At 40.9% G+C, this 21,268-nt stretch overlaps 1 protein-coding gene across 5 annotated transcripts in view; it reads right to left on the minus strand.

Moving 5' to 3' along the window:
• Positions 1-16,301, minus strand: part of fam184a (family with sequence similarity 184 member A) — a 95,069-nt gene extending 78,768 nt beyond the window's left edge. For 2 of the 5 annotated variants that reach the window (XM_026340725.1, XM_026340720.1), the window contains exon 1: positions 10,996-11,224. In XM_026340725.1, the coding sequence (XP_026196510.1) occupies positions 10,996-11,157 (162 nt within the window). In that variant the 5' untranslated portion in view covers positions 11,158-11,224. Of the gene's footprint in view, positions 1-10,995; positions 11,225-16,255 lie in introns of those variants that run through there. The other 3 variants (XM_026340722.1, XM_026340721.1, XM_026340723.1) reach the window with 2 other exon arrangements.
• Positions 16,302-21,268: the final 4,967 nt, after the last annotated feature.

Raw genomic sequence — 21,268 nt, forward strand, 5'->3', positions numbered from 1 at the left:
TTTTAGACACGATGGGATTGAATGAACAACATATAAATAGTGCGGGAAGACGTCAACCGGAGAGAAAACTGCTCCACTTTCCACTCTTGTGGATGTAACTGCTCCATAAAGTCAAGGAATGACAAAAAAAAAGCTCATCTCTTGGCAGCAGCTCGAACAATGAGATGCTGTGCATGTGCGCATGTCTGTTTAATGGAGAGTGTAAAAAAAAAGACAAGGACAGGATGTCATTGCTCACCTGCAGAGCTGTCATACAAACAAGTACATAGATTAAATAAGCAAGGGACAGCTGGAGTAAAGGAGCCAGTCCAACATTCTGCTAAAGTGCTAATAAGCTGCAAATCCACAGCTGACTGTCCACATATTGTGCAGTATTAACACCAGTAGCACTCACACAGTGTCACAGCCCATGCTCAGATCAGATTTTAGTCAAATCCATGTCAGATTCAGGCAGCTTTAATACAGTACAGACGACTTAAAGAGCCAAATTTCCTCTAACTCCCTGTTGATGTTTTCAAACTCAACAGCAAGGGTTTTTGTAAAGCTCAGTTTTTTATGTAACCCTTAGACACTATGGGGAATACAAAGGTTTTTAAGATACTACTACATGCTGTACCATGACCTGCAGGTCTGTTTGTGGTCACTACAGCAAATCACAGTGCAAATTTCCGGTAATTTAAGATTAGTCTGGCAACTTGTCCTCTCTCCATTATTAACTATTGTCAACAAAACTCATAATTAATTGCTTATATATTGTGAGCCACACTACAACACACAAAGATGTTTAAAGAAAAGCACACTCCCACAACATGTAACCCCAAAAACAATATAATATATAAAACTATATCATACACTTCTATTAGTGTGCTGTTGATCGCATTTATACCCTCCTCTGCTTTCAGCGTACTCGTCTCTCTGTCCATTCTTGGCACCGTGGAGAACAAGATGTATAATTGTTTTAAATCAATTTACTGTACACATTCTGACTAATCACAGATGAATACTGTGAACAAGGTCCATTCCATAGTGATGCCTGCACATAATATACTTTTTATTGAGATCTGCCTCAAGCATAATGTATAATATCTCTAAGTGTTGAATAGAGAATGGAAAGACAACTTTAAAAGTAATGGTCAGTTAACAGCTGTGTGATGCAGATGCAGCAGTTTGCAAAGAGGGTTATCTCTGGTTTCTCAGGAGCTGTCGCTGATTACAAATTAAGCATTTTACAGCGTACGGTTTGCTCTTATTCACACACACTGATGGTGAAGCTACCATGCAAAGTTCTAGACTACATGGGGTATGTAAGTAGCAACTTGAGATACAACGTCTCGCATGAAGAATACTGGGAATATTATCAAGTATTTTGTAATCTATATGCAATGCAAAGTTGCTTTCCATGTCCAAATGGAGGAGAAAAAGACAAAAATACTTCAGCACAGCTGGCTGCACCTGAAACAGTGTTTCCAGACTTTCTACCCACTGTGACTCACTGTGTTCATCAGCTGCTCTGGATACAGAGGTGCCCATATCAACAAAATAATACATAATGTGGATAAATAGGCTGAATCTACAGCTCGCTGGTCACAGGAGCCAGGATACATTCCTGTGTGTACAGCCCTACTTTGTTATTATGCAGATTTCGATGAACATGAGCTGCTCAACTACAGACTAATGGGTTAGAACTTGTTGGATCTAACTTCTTTGAAAACACTAAGCAGTGGGGAAGCATGTTTCTGTGCTGTAAGCCACCACAGCAGCTCTATTGGCCTTACAGCTGTAAAAAATTATGACTGAACATTGATGTTTAGCAATTTAATGCACAATTGGCCAAAACGGATCACCTCTCATGCAGCAATCGGAACTATAAAGTAGAAAAAAATGAAGGACAAGGAATAAAAATGAATTAAGGTAACAAAGAGGCAAAGAGGAGCAAGGTAGACATTTGTTGAGAACGAGCCTTATTGATTAGAAATAAACCTCGACTCAAAACAGAAGCAATGCTGAGTCATGGGGTTGTCAGCCACTCAGGGTAAAGACATAGGGCTATGTGGATAACTCAATATTTGTGGTAAATGTCTAGTAATAAGAACCCCTTTTCAACTGAAGTTGATATCAATATTATATATATTTCCTCCTCTTGTACTACCATCTCTCCAACGGTGTTCGCTTAGGGTCAGATATCTCCAATATACTTTATAAAAGTAATGGAAAAGCCTGGAGTTTAACTTTTGTTCTAATAATATAAATAAATAATAGTGAAAATGTTTTTTCTATGCTTCTTAAGACATATTTTGCACAATCTGCTGACTTCTACAGACATGTCTCCATGGCAACATGAGATAAAGTGGAGAGGGTATGACTCTTCTATTTCTGTTTTTCACTTGCTCACTACCGAAATCTCAGCAGTTTAAGATTTTCAGCCATCCAGAACAAATTCAAATTGCACTTAATTTCCTTTACAAATATTATATATGTGTCAAGCTACTATCCTATTATTTCCCTTTTCTATTTCCTATCACTGTTTGCAGTCATAATGGCCCAAATATCGCCCTATAGATCAGTCTCATGTTATCTTAATAGGAAGACAGACCAAGCCCTGGGTGAAGTCACAGCAAGCCCCGCTGTTGTTTGGATGTCCTTTAGCTAGAGGGAAGGAGAGACAGATAAACAGAGAATTGGAGAGAGGACGTGAAGGAGAGAGGAGTAAACAGGCCTGCCAATTTTAGAGAGCCAAGATGGGCATGTTCTTCAGGAAATGAAAACAGGAGAAAAACAAATAAAGGGCAAATAACAACTGAAGGACTTCTCATCAAATAATCAGATTAAACACTATATCATTTGAATTTGATATGGCCATGATCATAAATCATCTGAGGGCATCACACAAAAGTCAATATAGAAAAAGTGTCACATTATGCAGACGATATAACCTTTATCACATATACCAGCCAAGCACTATTAAAAGCAATTGAAGGCATATTTATGGCTAATAATACTGTAACCCAGTAATAACTGCTGTATTAAAAATATTTATTGTAGTTTAAATATATTTACATTTGTATAGGTCTCAATTTATTTCTAACTTGCATCATAGCGACAACAAGAAAGAAAGTTTATGGAGTTGAGATGATGAGTAAGAACTGTGAAATGTATGAGGAAATGTGTTGGTACTGACCATGCTGCTCATTAAGTGGTGGTGCATCATGCTACTGCCATTCTTGATTTCCTCACTCCATTTGTGTTTAATCTGGATCTAATTATCCTTGGGTATGTTTATGTGTTTGCTGTCTTCAAGTCTCTTTCAGATTGTGTTTGAATTCAGAGGAACACAGCTGATTAAAATGAGCACTTTGGTCAACAGATGGATGATGTGGACTGCAGTATAGTTGTTCTGTTGTGAGTTTAAGAGCACATATGAATGATACTACGGATAATGGGCAAAAGAGGGTTAACTGTTATGTTAGGCATTCGTTGTCTACCGCTCCCATCAGGACAGAGAAACAGAAACCAGCGAGTAAAGACAGGTCCCTGGTGGCCATGTAGACTCTCACAGCTGCCAAGAAGAGAAGAGAAATTCGAAGTAGACTACAGCCTCTAAAATCCTGATGCTCACTCGCTGACAATGTCTGCCAAAAAGCTCTCTTTTCTAGTTAAGTGTGTGGGCTGGTGTCAAGATGGGAGGTCTAGACTTTGTAGAGGCTTTCAGTCAAAATTGGTTTTTGAATTGCTGATTATGATATTTACCTATTTACTGTAAAAGTCAATATACTCTGGAGTATTAATCTTTTAAGGCTGGTGGTGGCAGAATATATAGTAGGTTGAATCACATCCAGGTGGTTTGTTGGCTGAAATGATTAAGAACAGAATAATTTATATAATAATAATTTCTTTATTTATTACAGATATAATATGCTGATAAAATGAATAAATAATCAAAATATATATCACTAGGTCATAAAACGAGCTAGAAATGCTTCTCAGTTTAGTAAAGACTGATATATTCTGGAGATCTTTCATTATAAATTGTGGTTAGCTGATAGTGTGATGAGTACTAACATTTTTTAAGCCCAAAATCAATTATCCGTTCAACATCAATCCATTACTGCTACAGGTCACAGGGGGGCTGGAAAATCAATCATATGGATTATAAATAAAACAATAATTTCTTGGTTAAAACAGCACATATGCTGAGTACAGAAAGGGTTCAGCAATTTACAGTCACGCACAGCTGCTGTTTCCCCAAAATCAGCTGCCTTTCAATATGGCCACCAGAAGGACTGGTGCGTCACCCGAGAGCATTCGCAGTTAAACAGTCCCGTGCAGAGTGAGGCTTGTTGCAGGCAATTTGTGACAAAGCAGTGATGGGTACCATAGAGCAGGCTGCCTCGTAAATACTGAAGGAAACATCCCTGGCCTTGATACGTTTTTTCTTTAGCTTTGAACAAGATAAAACCTCACTGAGCTAAGACACATTCCTCCTTCTCTGCTACTCAGTCATGAACACACACATGTAGAGACAGGATATGACAAAAAGGCAGAGACAGAGGAGAGAGGAGCAGACAGGTGTAAGACACCTGAGGGTTCCTTTAGGAGGAAAATCTGATGATAAATCAGAGCCTACGTACACCTGCTCTGTCACACCCCTTTTTGATGACCACAGTATTTATTCAGTATCGACTTCAGGGCTGTTTAGTCACAAAACAGCAATTAATAATGCAGTATGAATAGCTTTAGACACTGATATCTTATATGTTATGGTTCAGTAAATGTAAATCTATAACTTTACATTACCATTAGTCATTCAATCAATTATACTAGATTTTACAGTCTGTTGAGCACAATGAAACCACACCACACTTGAACGAGTTCTCAGGTGAGATGTCTCGTAACAGTAATAACATAAACACACTGTGTTTACAGACAGGTTCTCATGAGAACACACAACAACTGAATATATATCTGGCATAGTGTATGAAACCTATACAACAGTGAGCTGGGAGTCAACTTTACGTATCACCAGTTGCTGCAGCAACACGAGCCAACAAATAGGCCAGAGAAGAGCGGCGGCAATGTGCCTTCTAGCTGTCTAAAGACAGAGGAAACATTCAAGGTCAACCATTAAGAATGACTCATCAATCCTACGTACACACCTCGCAAATCTATGAGCCACTGTGTGTGGTGAATGTGTCCAAGTGTGTGTGTTTGTCAACAAGCATGTCGGCAGTGCTTTATTTGTACTGGATAGAGCTTCAGGCCAATATGCCTGCCTCCCTGTATGTGTGTCTCGGCGTAACGCGTGAGTGTGCGCACAAATGTGTGTGTGGGCGTATCTTAATGAAATCTGACAGAGAATTGTGACAATCAGTGAAGGAGCATCCTGCAGAGGTTAATAAGCTCTACTCCTCACAGCAGCAGCAGCAGCAGCAGGCCACCACATGCACTTAAAAGACACACACACGAATCCTCAAATTAGATTTAAAGATTACAAACTCATTTTAAGATTCAAGTTTTTTCTCAGGACATCACTTCTTCTTTTGTTTTGTTGTTTGTCTTTACTTGGGTCACACATACACAATGTTACTGGAATCTTAGATTTAGTTTTCCATCAAATATGAAGAGGTGAATTAAACATTTAGCCTAAAAAGGCAATTAATTATCTATTAATTCAAATACTAGTGTGTATTTACGGTAGTAATGTTTAAAACATAGGTGATGTTATAATGGAAGACAGTGTGAGTATATGTTTTATTTTTATGCAACACGTTATCACGACCTGAAGCTGGATTTCACTGGGCATTTACTTTTCTCATCCTTTTGACTCTACAAGGAAGTCATTTTCTTTACACAAGTAATAATATCTTAATAGCAAATTCAATTTCTTCTCGTTTGTGTCTTGGGAATATTTTTCATTCAATTAGGAAGATATTATCGAGGTTTTAATAACCCAGGCACTGAGGCACCCCAAATTTAGACTAGAAACACTGTACCAAAATAGTAAATGGAAAAATAGTAGTAGGATTTAAGACAGCTATAGTAATGTTTTATTATGGTAATAATAGTAATAGTAAAAGTAAAAATATTAAATATTGACACAAGTGCGGTTGCAACATAAACTGTAACTGAATGAATGAGCAGTATCGGACTCTTAAATCCCTATCAGCTCTTTTCTATTCCCACGTTTGGAGCCGTGTTGCTCTGACCATCTGCTCTCTAACCCTGCCCAGGCTGCACAGATCACTGCACTGCCACCCTTGGATTATGGCATCAAAACTCACACACATGCAAATGCACACACACACACACATTCTGGCTTTAATGTTATTGCCAACTAATGACAGTGACATTTGTATGTGAGTGTTTTCAGCCAATAATTGACTGGTACAGAAACACTAATCACTGGAAAAAACTCCAATCATGCAGTTGTGGTAAGAGAAAATATAGTTAAAAGAAAACCTGCAGCAAAATCTGATGGATCCAGTTTACTGACTACAATTATCTTTAAATCAGTACTGACCTAACCTCACACAGCCTGTTACTACAATACCTGACCCATAATTGAATATAGGCTCACAGCTGATGCTGGGCAGTAAAGGATAAAGCTCAGGGCGAAACATTAAAACCAAAAAAGTAAAATGAAAAAGTACTGTCAGCGAAAGCAGAGGCAGAAACAAATAATCCATAATTTCAGTGGGTAAAGTTCACTTGTTTTCCCTTCTGGTCAGAAACTACTCGTGACACTGCTCCAAATCCCTGCTGGTACAGTACATCTGTTAGTTTTCTATAAAGAGGAGCTGATGTGTGTTTGCAGCTACACTCACTGTACTTTAAGACATAAATGGCTGTTTTCACATGTGCAGAGGAGGAGACAAGTGTAAATTAATTTTCCTGATTGCACAGTATAAGCACATTTTCAAGCAGCTGCTGCACCAACATAGATCTATGATTTATATAAGTAATTGCAGTGTTGTGTATTTCTTTTAATTTTTCTTTCTTATGTTCATGTTTTCTCTCTACAATACCTCAGTCTTTCTGCTTCTCCTGCTGCTTTTAAAGAGGATGTGGTGAACCGGGCTGATTAGGCATTAATGTCTTCCGCCCCATCTCCACCTGCTCATGATGCATTCCTCCCAATAATAGTACATCCCGCCTGTCCTCCATGTTGCATCTGGCTGTGCCCTGGTGCACGAAATTTGCAAGAAGATCACTGGACACACCCATAACGTCCCTGCCCAATGAATTTGGACTTGAGTTTTCAGGCTGCACCTGGTTTCAGGAAAATGAGGCCTTATAACACCAAGTTACACCATTATGGTGGTTTAAAGTTGACTCTACATACTCAAGCAGACCATATATTATCATAGTGTGCACAGTTTAGCTTATTTTAAAGAAAATATTAGTATTCTATAACAGTGTACTGTTTCTATACACCCATGTCTTTTTAAACATTTCAGTACCATGGTGATATTGTGATGCAGCACTATACAGAATATGACTTGCAAACACTGCACGCACACACACACACACATTTCACCATCTCTGTCTCTTTCAATGCCTTCGTCCAGAAATACATGGAGAGCTCAGAGGTCTATTTCTGACTCACTTCAACATTAAAGTCAGTCAGGCATTGCTGATGAAACACACATACACACACACACACACCCTAGGCTAGTTAATACATTTGTTATAAAGGATATTCCTGACAATGCAAAATGACATGCTGCCCTCTGTGTCTCAGAACAACCAGAAACTTCAGCCTTGACTCAATGTGGATGTTTATAAAATCGGGTTTATTCCTTTTTTTTTTACACCACATGCCACTGCCCTGAATTATAATTTATATAAAACTTGTTGCCATAGCAGCCAAACCCCTACTTTGCCTTCTTTTTGACAGCAGCAATTCAATAAAGGCAAAACCATCAGAGATTATAACTTAAATACGGCTTTCTAAAAAAAAAGAATTAAATAAATAAACATGACAGTGAAATCCGTGCAGAGCCTCAACTACACAAAGGGCCTGAAAGCAGCTTTGTGGGATTAAAAATTACTGCAAGAAGTCTCTAAATAACAGTGGCAGCAAACAAGTCTTGCATCAAAAATCCACAGGAGTTCAGTGCCACAGGAGAATTGCAATCAATGACTAACTTACTGACTATGCATGAAATCTCTGCATATGTATAAAGAGTCTGCGTCAAAGCAGCTATAGGTGCATCAAACTGACAACACTGCATGCTGCACTTCTGCTATAATGCACAACTAAAGAGCAGGTGATGAGTCGGATAATCACCACAAAAGTAAAAGACCAGTCAAAGCTGTATTTTCTCTAAAATATAACAAGGAAAGGAACAAGATATACTGCTAAAAACATTTGATAAATCACAACCAGCAAACAGGCGAGTCAAAAACACAAGAAGGCACTCTGGATTAAAAGTAGGCCGGTTAAAACACGAGATTAAAAATTGAGATGCTTCAATCACTCTACCGAATCATTCAGACACAGCAGAAATCACTCGGCCCAGAACGAGTCGGAGAGGTTTCAACATCGCTTTTTATTCCTGAACGAAGCTCTCACTCCAGAGATCAGCGGTCAGCGAGAGCAGATGGCCTCAACGCCATCGGCCGATTCCCTGCTTTGTTCTGCCCTAATACAACAAAAGTGCCGGAGATACAAGGCTCAGATGTGTCGCCTGTGGGAATGGGTGGAAGTCATGTGACTTGACATTAGAAAATAACATTCACTACAGATTTAGTTGGTAAAAACTAGTGGAAAGTCCAGGTTATTTGTGCACAAGTTTAATACTTTAATATAGTTAATTAGAAAAAAAAGCTTTGTTTGTTGCTGCAGCCCAATGTAATAAACACCTGAGCAGAATTTATGGCACCATCACAAAGGCATTCATAATGTGTTAAATGTCATCTCTTCCCATTCGATTACTGACCACTGATCTGTGAAGTACTCATCCAACTATAAAGCGCCATAAAAAGAGCCCAGAAACTGCCCCTACACTGAATAAACAAACTAAAAGGCTCTCTATACACTGGTGTCACGCTGTACAACGACACATTCAATGTTAGCATTTGATTTGTAAGTATTACTATCTACAACTAATCCTTGGTTTCGGTTTGCAAAAGCATAAGCATCCAGATTTCAAAGACATTCATCCTACCCCTGGCCTATCCCTAGTAAGAAATGAATTGTGCATTAATAATGCATAGATTCAGTACAGCTGGTAAGGAAGCTCTATTTAATGTTTCCTACCTATTTTTATTTTTTATTTTTTCCCAGTAAACACGTTTCTGGTACATGTTTGACAGGCCCGTGTAGCCATCTGGTCATAGAAAGAATATATTTACGCTTCATGGATAAATGTGGCTAAAAGTAAGTTCACATATAACACATGTTTAATCCAGTTTCAACGTGTCCTGGCTAACTGAACCTATTCTGGATTCATATTCTGCATTCTGCAAAACTCATCTGTTAGTTGAATGTGTCAGATATTATATAAAAATATAACAAAAATGTAGAAGGTAAAATATTTATACATGCAAATACTTTGACGTTTACTGTCAAAAGGCTCAATATAGTGCACGCTATGATATGGAGAATTAGTTAACAATGTGAAAAGATCTTCTTTTTGCTATTTCAATGTGACTTTGAAGGGCCGACACCGCTCTGAGGCTTGGCACACAGCTTGCCAAAGGCTGCTGAATTATGACTTTTTCTTTTTTCAGGCTTCACTTCCTCAGCACAAAGAAACACACCGAGAGTGAGAGTCAGTAGCGAATCCTTGGAGGATATAACTGACTCGAGGTGTCAAACCCTTCAGCAGCAAAGAGTTGGCATCTTCAAAGAGCCACCTGTAAGCGTGCGAGGCACCAGTCGACCATCAGTTTGATGATAATGACATACTGGAGCCACAAACATGCTTTGACCCCAAGTGAATGCAGTGGAGAGGTCGCTACTCTGTGTTAGAAGTAGGAACCCTGTCATTTTGGCAAGTGAGAGATGAAAGCAAAGACCCAAAGGAGCAAAGAACACCTGGAATATCCCTGAATGCCCACGAGGAGCATGTGGTGTTGAAATCTAACATCCTACAGAACTGAGCCAAAACAAATAAGATGATGAATTCAAGGAATCTCCTAATGAGCTCCTATAGCTAGTGTCCATAACGTATGAATATGGTCCTATTTGTAAGGATTATATGTTGTATGAATGAATATTAAAAGTGCAATTTGAATTAATGTCTCATTTTCAACCCATCAAGAGGGAATCTAAGTTTAATAGAAGTAGGGCCCTAGAATATATTAATTTGGCCAAATAAAGCTAAATGCTATAGGTGATTAATGACTACCCTGATTAATGTCGTGGTTAATAGAGCCTCTATTGATCGATAAAGCATTTGAGCAGACCGGCTTCGCCTTCAACTAACTCATACGTCCCAAGTGCAAATCAAAAACCGATCTTTGAATCAAAAACATGAATTCACTCTGATCTCCGTTAAAGAATATCACAGTTTTAGGTTTATTGGCCCTTTAACTTCAATACATGAATGTGTCATGTAGGAAAATTTATTTTTTTAAACCAAGAGTATCTGCTTTTTAATACGGCGGATCATTCAAACACTAAGCAGTATGTTTATGAATAAAAACAACTTAATAATTTCACCTCTTCATTCCCAGTTTGCCTCAAACACAAGTGTAGTGAGCAGTGATCCTAATGAAAGTTTAAATTATTTTATTAGCGATATAAATAATTTATGGACGTTGAATGTACGCCGAAAATACTAGCAAATTAAAATAATTTGGAAAATGTTAAATTTTCTTTATCCTCCTTAGATAAGCTTATGAATATCAGATGAATCGCCAAATAGGACGAAATCCTAAAGGACTTTCGGTGCGCAGTTCTCAGCCAGCCACGGGAGGTACAAGGTCTAAACCAAGGGTTGAATCCCGCTCCGGGAGACAAACACCAGGCCTCTAATTAAACCTCCTTACCTTCGTCAGCTGGGCTATTTTCTTGCTCATCTTCAGGTGCAGGTCTTGGGTATATTCCAGGGCGATTCCGGACTGGAAGGACATGCTGGACGCCGAGGACGAACTAAATTTCCCCTGACCGGCGGGGCAGTAATACTGCTGCCAGCCCGACCCGGTCGCCATCTTCACGACGATGCTTCAGCTGCTTCGGAGCGATACGGACGAAGTGGACGGACGGTGCCGCGGGGAGGACCGGGACGGAGCCGGACTTCTTGTGTTTTTCCGGGACACAACAAAAATAAATTAAACCAAACTAGGACACAGGCTGTGGACGAGGTGCCTCATTGTGGCTCGGTTCGTAGTAACAGCACCGTGGGGGGACGTGTCAATATTCAACCCCGCCAACGTCAGCTGCGACCATCGTGTCCGTCTCCGGCGGTCCGAGCTGCGGGTCCTGGTCGGCGGACACCTGGGCGCTGATGTGGGGCGGGTTCCGGGCGGCTGCTCGGTCACCTTGATGCTGACATGTAGCGGCGGCGGCTCCTCGGGACTCGGTTCGGATGGAGGTGTGTGGGTCGGGCTCGGCGCTCGGCGGCGGCTCCTCGGGACTCGGTTCGGATGGAGGTGTGTGGGTCGGGCTCGGCGCTCGGCGGCGGCTCCTCGGGACTCGGTTCGGATGGAGGTGTGTGGGTCGGGCTCGGCGCTCGGCGGCGGCTCCTCGGGACTCGGTTCGGATGGAGGTGTGTGGGTCGGGCTCGGCGCTCGGCGGCGGCTCCTCTGTTGCCATGGAGCAGCTCAACAGTTGATGCTGCGTTCACGTCGCACGGGAGCGGCGCCGCGTTCAGGGGCGGGCGGAAAAGAGCACATCGAGGGGCTGGGAGCGTGTTGGAGCGAGATGCGACGTTCAAATCCCTCTTTGAATGCGCCAATGCATCAAGTAGCCCTATTAATACATATAATAGGCAGTGGGTTCAAGACTCCTTTTATTAGGCGTCCAGGATGTGTCAATCTAAAGCAGCAGCCCTGCTAAGATTGCTATAATTTCTCACTTTTAGTTGAGAAAGGTTCTACTATATTCAATTTAGTTTTATTTCTATAGGGCCCAAATCTCAACAGACGTCATCTCAAGGCGCTTTACAGTTTAAGTTTCAAGACCTTACAGAGTACAAATGTATAGAAATGTATAACCAACAACCCCGTTTGAGCAAGCTTTAGGCAACAGTGGAGAGGATAAACTCCCTTTACAGGAAGAAACCTCCAGCAGAGCCAGGCTCATGGTGGGCGGCCATCTGCCTCGACCGGTTGGGATGAGTGGAAAAAGGAGAGAGATAAGAACAGCAACAAACAACAACAACCACAAGCAAGAAATATATAAATATATATTTATGATTGAGGTCAAAGTGGGTGGTGGAGTTTAACTGGAGCGTACTAAGCTGGGACATGTTGCTAATGTTTTGGTTACTCTAGATAAAACGGGTCAGGAGGGCAAAACATTACAACCACCTCTCAATAGAAATAGAAATATATATATATACGTAATATATCATATAAAAGTTACACATAACCTTGTCAACAGAGGTGGTACTGTAAGTACCCAAGTTTTACATTTACTCAAGTACAGTACTTGGACTCTAATGTAGTATTTATTTTTCACGTGAAATGTGACAATATTGTACTTTTACTACTACATCTATTTCTACAGGATTACTAGTTACACTTGATTACTACTCTGCACGTTCAGAGTTTTTATTAAAAACTTCATAAACTAATAAAATGCTATAATTTGTGGATTTACGTCCTGTCACTACATAATGTGGTTAAAATCCAACGGATCTGTACCTAAAATACACTGTTTTCCTAGGGGACTACTTTTATTTTTGTACTTAAAGTAAAATTTAGATGAGTAGAAAAATAAAAGGGTACTTCTACTTGTAGTGGAGTGTTTTATAGGTACAGTAGATAGTTGCACTTCTACCTAAGTATTGAGGTTGAGTACTTTAAACACTTCTGCTTGTAAAAGTACAATATTGGACTGCATTAGGTTGCGCAGGTGTACCTAATAAAGTGGTGTATTGTATGTATTGGCCCGCTCTCAAAATTCTCTGAAACTGCTGAATCAGGAAACTGGTTGTGAACAGCTTAAAGGGGTAAAGATACAATAAGCGTTAAACCCGATGCTATTTTCCTCAGCTTGTGCAGCTTATGTTTCCATCAACAGTAATGTCTGGTCTGCAGAGGGGGTCATCTGAACTGCACGGTTCCTTCGTGTAACATGAATGAACCGAGTTGAATTTTAGCGACGTCACTTCATCTATCAAAGCTTAGCTGAAATGAAATAAAAAATTAAACTGACTGAAATGACAGCTAAAGGCTGTAATTCAATTTAGTCCTCATCACAGAGATGACACAAATGGCTTTTCTTATCATTTCTGTGTATATTTCTGCATATTTTTTATCAACTCTGTCAACAATCAGAGATGTGGAATAACTTCAGCAGCATATGTTGTAAACTTAAAGTCAATGACAAAGACAATGACTGTACTTTACATGAGATACAAATGTACTATGCTCTCTGATAACATATGATGCTTTTAATGGTTAGCATGTTGGCAGGGAATTATTTTTGGGCCCATGTGGTTGTAGTGTCAATTTCGTCAAAAGAAAATTAATCAGCAGCTACGTGACATTCAGTTATCAAGTGAATGTGTAAAACTATTTTACATAATTCAAAATGAGTCTGCTGGAAATGTAAAAAGTCAAGTCAAGTGTTTTTAAGTCAAGTGAACCAAAAACGTAACGTATGCACGCTACAGCAGCTACAGCTGATAAAGTTTAACCAGACCTGTGATATACATGGTTCCTGTCTAGACACTCTCTCAGTCTGAAAATAGTCCACTGTTTTATGAATTACTAAAGATTTTCAGTGGTGAATCTGCTCCAGAGCAGAAAAATCATCATGTGTACGTGTATGTGACTGCACGGCCTAAAGACCAGTCTAACAACCTGTGATTGATCAGTGTGTGTCACACAAATATTGAACTTACATCATATTATTCAAACCCCTGACCTCACTACACCTAACTCCTAACACCACGTCACTGTGAGGCCGAACACAACAAAAAATAAATAGTTTCATAATGTTGCATCATTTTAAAGTGGGAAAAACAAGTACAAACATATCCATGCTACAAACACACACACACACACACACACACACACACACAGTCTTCACTTTTAGACCCCAGAAGGAAATTGAGGCCCCACAGTGTGACTGTAAACAGATTTATGTCCCCACAACATGGGTCACACACACACACACACACACACACACACACACACACACACACACACACACACACACACACACACACACACTTCATAATCACTCTTGTTCACTGAAGCCTGAAGCCAATATGGGCACATTAATTTGTGTCTTGTCTTTGTCTTGCTGTGGGTCAATAACTCTTTAAACCTTTGAGGACGGTGAAAACGTATTGGTGCTGCTGCACAGTCATAAACGCAAGAAGTGCACAGATGTGATGCGTCGAGTTCCCGGAGAGCAGCCACGGTGAGTATTTTTAAAAAAGTGCGTTTAATATCAGGTTAAACAAGAAAGAGCCTCAAGATCTGTCAATAGAGGGATTAGGCTCCCAGGTTACAGCGTATGAGGTTGTCACACGAGCTCGGTTGTTTATTGTTTTATGTGCAGACGCCCACGGCGGGGACAGGGGGCATCAATAAGCTCTGACAATCCCCTGCATATGCAATCATTTATTATCAAAACCCACGAAAGCCTGAACCTATAAACCTATAAACAGAATACAGAGTTTAGGGAGGAAGTGAAGCACCAGCTGCTGACCAATGGGACGTCATTAAGTTGTTGATCACCGCTGACAGAATGCAGCACCTGAACGCACCCTTTTTATTTCCCCGTGATGTTGCACACTTGTTGTCGGTGTTTCTAGCTTCTTGTAAGATTCTCTTACTTTGTTACTGACATGTTATCAGGCGCTGAGCTAGCGTAGGGTAACAGCTGGTGCCTCAGGCTGAAGTTCAAACACCAGTACCACTAAAGCTCACAAGCCGTTTCCCAAACATAATAAATTATTCCATCACCAAAAGTGCACCAGTGGCTCCGTGAGGCTGCAGCTTGTTACACAGCAGCTTCCACATTAGCATGAAAATCATATAAAGCTCAGGAAAGAAGAACAAGCTGTAGTAATATGAGGAATTATGTTCATGAATATTTCTTCTGAACAAGTTGTGTTCGTTGTTTCTCACCAGTGATATGATAACACAGCTTCTAAATTGATGAACATGATCTGACACTAAAGGACCAAATGTGAAGTAGGTGTGGCACAGATTTAAAAATCTCCAAAGAAAAATCAACTTCTATTAGAAACAGCTTTGGCCTGAGAGGTTTAAGCCAAATTTGATGCATCATTAATTGATAGATGCTTAATTTAGTCCACTAGTGAGCCAAGGTAATTTGGCTGCGTGATAACAACATTCAGCCACATTCAGTGAGGTCAAACATTTGGCACGTGTCATATTTCCATATTATTCACGGGTTAACAGTGTAGAAAACCTTTGTTGTCGTATTTCTCTCTCTTTGTTTGCTTTGAAGACCTGTGTGAACTATCTGTGTCATTGAGGTCGACTGTCAGGGGACACGGATTCTTTTCTCCTCATATAAGTAAATCAATAGAAGTGAAAATACACTCAGAGGGAGAAACATCCTTGGCTCACTTTTTATTTTTCCACAAATTCGGTCAGTGACAGAGTAGAACAGAAGAACTGCCTCAGCCTCACGTCCTTTCCTCGACTAAATCATGTGTCGGGATGCAAAATCATATTATAGTAACTGACTGACATGGCAGCATGAAGCAGTAAGTGGTGTAGATTTAGTTTTAAATGGAAATATGGGTCAGTGTCCACTAACGAACCCAAGTGAAAAGATGTTATTTTACTTAAAATTAAATATAATTTAACTTAACTCAAATGTATGAATGTATTTAGATGCCGTGCTGTGTGATCAGGTGCATCCTGTTTGTTCTAATTCTCTTTGAGATGTGTTTAGTAGCTGACTGGAGTCCACTTGAATTGATTGAAGCCGTCAATGAGTTGATCACATCAGGAAATTCAAATGCTCACAGGATCATAGAAATGTTTAAATCATCTCTAAAAGAGTGAATTTAACCAATGACCATGTGTTTGCCAAAGATGAGATGAATGTAAGTGCAACAGATTTCCCTGTTTCCAGTGTGAATATTGTGCTTACCTGAGCTACAGGTCTGCAGCGAAGAAGGTCGTCGACCAAAACCTTGCAGCAGCTGTGTTAATCAGCACAAACAGCTGCTGCGTCGTTTGGATGGAGATAAGTGGAACGGAAACCGAGGAGCTTTCAGGGAACATTAGCAGCAGTGTTGTGGTCGAGGGGCCGATCGACCGTCAGTGCTTTTATCTTAACACAGAGGAAAACCTCAAATGAAGAATAAGCAGAAACCAATACACAGGCACAGTGAGCTGCCTGATCCGTCACCTCGTCAGGCTGCAAGTCTCACTGGTGCAAAAGTCAAAGTTGGAAACTCGTTGGCACATTTGACAGTTTCACTTTCGTCTCAGAGCGTGGAGCCGTGTTCGTTAAAGCGTGTGTGTGTGTGTGTGTGTGTGTGAATTTAAAGTCACTGCTGCAGCTGAACAAATTGAAATACAAACTTTGATTGTGGCGCCGCTGAGCAGCGAGAGCTCTATTTGGCAGAGCTGACACTCTGTTTATCATCTGTCTGATAACAGGCTGTGGTATGAAACAGGATTCAATTACATACCCTGAAACTGGAAACGACATCTTATGCATTGATGCAGCACCGAGACATGTTTATTTCATGAGGACACTTTTCTTCTTACTTATTGTAGTACTTTGTAGAGCAACAGTTCAACTTTTGTAGTATTAATTCAAACTAAAGTTCATTATAAATTAGTTTAAACACTGGAAAAGTTGCACATATGTTTAGAGACGCATTACATCGCAGATGATCATGGGACAGGACGTGCTGGCACAACATGACAGAGCAAAGCAGGACTAATGAAGATCCGTGTGTATGCTCAGTGTTTGTATTTCTGACGCACAACAACGATGACTACGGCAAAACAATAAAGAATAAAAATGCAGGAGGTGTGCTGGTGTTTTAGAGGAAGATGAATGGGAACATGAATTGTATCTGGTGCAACAAAATGATGGACTGCTCTCTATTGTTCTCCATTGTGTTCTGGGGATTGATTCTGCAACTGCAAACATATGGACACACACACAGACACACATACACACACACAGACACACACACACACACACTTGTTTGTCGTCCATCTGTGTTTCTATTTTTAGAGGATATAACATTGAGGTACACACTCCGCTTCACTTCTTCAGGCTTAATAATTGGAATATTTTATAGTTTGAGCTTCCTCTTGCCGAGGGAATATAGACTACCCACAATCCAATTAGGAGAGCCCGATGGCTCACCCGAAAAGTAATAAAGTTGACAACATAATAACCACAACAATCTAATCTCTTTGCTTGCTGAAATATACGGCGTGCTGCGTGAACACTGGAGGGGAAATGATCACACTGAAACACAACTGCATAACTTCACAGGTGGTTTTTAGCGGAGGAAACACAGTATTAGATCAGTTCAAAGCATCTCAGTCGCATCACAAGAGCAGCTCCGGTAAAAAAGGAGCTCACGCAGAGTAACAAACACACCTGTGACACCTACGTCGGGTTTGTAGGTTGAAAAGACACAAGCTTCACTGTGCTAAGGGTCACTGCGCTCCTCCTATCGTAAATTAAATAGGTCGGGACCTTTGTTTGACCCCTGAGTCCTTGGAGGAAGTTCCTTGACAGTCCCCTCGATAACAGGTATGCATATATGCATATGGCCTCTTCAGAGATTCAGCAGGTGTGTGTGTGTGTGTGTGTGTGTGTGTGTGCTTTGTGTTAGTGCTGCCATCCTTCAGCTCCCTGCCGAGCTCACAGAGGCTTTAGTATAAGTTCACATAAAGTCTCAGGAATCGGCTCCTGATTCCACACGAGCCCCGAGGTCGGACAACAGACTGTTGAACATCGAGCTCAGAAACGACAAAGTCCCACTGGTTCTGGATGCAGAAGATTTCTGTTCAGTGGTGTGATGATGGAAAAGGGTTTGTAGAAATCTGTGATGATCTGTGGGAAGAGTCGACCCAAATATACCTTTTAACTGTCATCGATGACAGCTTCATGTAGCTGACAACAAAAATAAAAACCACGTGTACAACAACTAAACAGTGAAAAGACGCCAAAACCTCCCACGGCAAGAAACAATGAGGTCACGTCCTTTAAAGGCTGGGGGTCGTGTGTAGGAGGGGTCGGAGGCTTTTTACCTGTCTGCACTAATGGACTTCTCCCCACATGACAAACACCTGCAGCCGTGCAGCTTGTGTAATGATATTTGCTCCTTCTCTAATTCTCAGTATCAAGTGTCCTGTTGCGTGCTGCAGACGTAACGTGGAGCTTCGGCTCTTCTGCCAACACTAGCTCTCTTGTAGTTGTGTGCTGTAATTGGCTGTTCGCTGTTCCTTCCCACAGATTTAGCTACAGGTAGACTGCTGCATGCTAATGATTCTACCTGTCTCGAGTGTTTATGCTGAACGATGCCGGCAGACAGACTCCTGGCTGCAGCTGACTCTAGCTTTATATTTCCCCTGCAGGCCTGAGAGCCCATCAATTCTGTCACCTCGCTCCCGGCAGTGAGGTGGATTTCCTGAGAACTCCCACCGTCTCTTTAACTGCTGGGTAGTTTGACTCCTTTACATCCACTTCCTGTTCCACAGTTAGAGCTCCAACTTTTATTTTTTTCCTCCTGTGTCAGTGTAGTGCTGCTCTCAGTCTTTTCATTCAACAGCACCATCATCAATTGACTGTGTGAACGTGGGCTGGTGATGTAAGTGCTGAGCTATTATTGTCTATGACACGCCGGCTTCACTGGGTGGTATTACATCAAAGGAAGGTGAATTCATGTTGAAATAATAAATAATGAACACAGGAGGCTCAGGAAACCTCAGAGATGTCATTTTTATAATAAATAAACTACAAACACACAGCTGCTGCTGCTGCTGCTGCTGCTGCAGGTACAAGAACTACAGCACATGCATTTTAATTTATATGCATTAATATGTACACAGTCACCATCAGGGTGTGATTAAATCTATGTTTCACTGGGAGCCTACAGTAAACCAGGGACAATAATACGTTATGTAATAAATAGGCTCTGAAATGGATCATAATCTGGAAAGAGCAGTGAGTCCACAGGGAGTTTAGATGCATATCAGCACATGCACACCGCAGATATGGTTTGACTGATGGGAGATTTTCCTGTTTCTTTTACAACGTGCTGCAAAATGTAGTTTGTGCAAATCATTCTAACAAAGAATCCCATAAATAGGATTTTATTTTCGTTCAGCAGCAAAGTTTGATGGAGGTTTTGAAAGCTGAGACAAGGAACACTGAAAGTTCAAAGTAAATAGAGAGAAGGAAACTGAAACAACAGCATCTTCTATGATAATATATCACAGGGAATAGAATCCTAATCCAATACTAGATCCGTTTTCATGTTGGGGAAAGGATTAAATTCAGACACAGTTGCAGCGTGCCTTTATTCCATTTACCGTTCAGCATACGGAGGAATCGATCGAAGTGTGTGGAGGACAGGCTGAGAACTTTTTCAATAAGAGCATTAAAACGAGGGAGTAAATATGAGAAAAACCCTGAGGTCTGTCTTGTCTCCATTGTTCAATAAAAGATGAGCACAACAGAGAAAAACAGTTCCTCCTTCAGGGTTATTGTAGCTCAGCAGCTTTACTCTCCATCCTCACACACACATTTTCAGGGACGTGGATGCAGAGATGGAGAGATCGACCTCCCCCTGTTCTGTAATCTGCTGCTGCTCAGTGAAACTTGTTTGCTGTGTGAGGCTCTGCTCTGTTCTTCTTGTTTAAACTGAGGCTAATCTGAGTCCTCCGCTGTTCTGTGGGCGCACGGAAGGGGAGGAAAACGAAAAGTCAAAGAGAAACGTCACCTCAGGAGTGATGAAATGATGAAATGATGAAATGACTGCATCAGAAGTGTCTGACGCTGCTCATGCTGTGCAGTGGAGCGAACTGCAAAACACTGGAGGGTATCCTGGGGTCATTGGGGGTCACTCCAGCTACTTCTTTTCTTGGCCAAGTGCAGAAATGTTGCAGGGGTTTTATGGTCAAGTTGTGAATGCCAAACAACCGGCAGGAGCTGCAGAAATTTATTCTGTTAATTTGCCTCCGATCTGATGGTGAGAGAATAAAACTAACACCACTCTCGTGTCTCTTAAATATGCAGCCAGAGCCAGAGTGTGGTGAGTTAGCTTAGCACAAACAAAGAGAAACAGCTGATCTCAGCTGCGTCTGACTGCAGTTACAAGTTCACAAAATAACGTTGTTTTAATCTCTGCACTTTAACTTTCCACACAGCTGTTCTTTTAAATGCACTGATGATCAGTGTAGAAGTGTTCGTCTAAAGCTGTGAAGCTGCTGTGAACACATCAACTCATTCTTTGTGAAGAAGGCCACTAATCTAAGGGACTACATGAGGAGTGGTGATCTGTCCTGGAAGCCCTTCCTGCACATGCACCACCTCTGTGTCACCTCACAGGAAACATTAGGAAGATCACACATCAACTCTCCGAGTCATTTCGGGAAAGCGAGACAGCGAGCGGGTCCCCTGAGGCCACGCCGCTGATGAGCAGACTCCCAGTTTTGTCATATTTGCAGCGACTGACACAGATGATGTTTGGATTAATGACAGGTTCCCCACAAACATTACACCATCAATTAAACAAATGGGAAACTATGAATCAACCTGTCACTTTTAGGACACGATTGCAAACACAACATGATGCAGATTCAGAGCCACGGTGCCGAAGCAGAATCTTTGTCATTTTATATTTATCATCACACCTGATGATGAAATGATCTAAAAACCCACTGTTGTTATGAATCCTGCTCTTTTATCTAATCAGAGATGTCACTGAACGCTCCGTCAGTATTGTGTCAATATTAATTTACTGTATTTAATCATGTTTGTGTGTCTGAGCTGCACGTTCACACACATAAGGAGTCTGACTCCTGGTTCTAGTGGCTCTCGGTGTATTTACAGGAAGAATACAATAGGATTCACCAGTAGCATCGTCTTTACCACAGTAAATAAATCACTTCACTGAATAATGTT

The sequence above is a fragment of the Anabas testudineus genome, chromosome 24 (assembly GCF_900324465.2).
Source record: "Anabas testudineus chromosome 24, fAnaTes1.2, whole genome shotgun sequence".
Taxonomy (NCBI): Eukaryota; Metazoa; Chordata; class Actinopteri; order Anabantiformes; family Anabantidae; genus Anabas; species Anabas testudineus.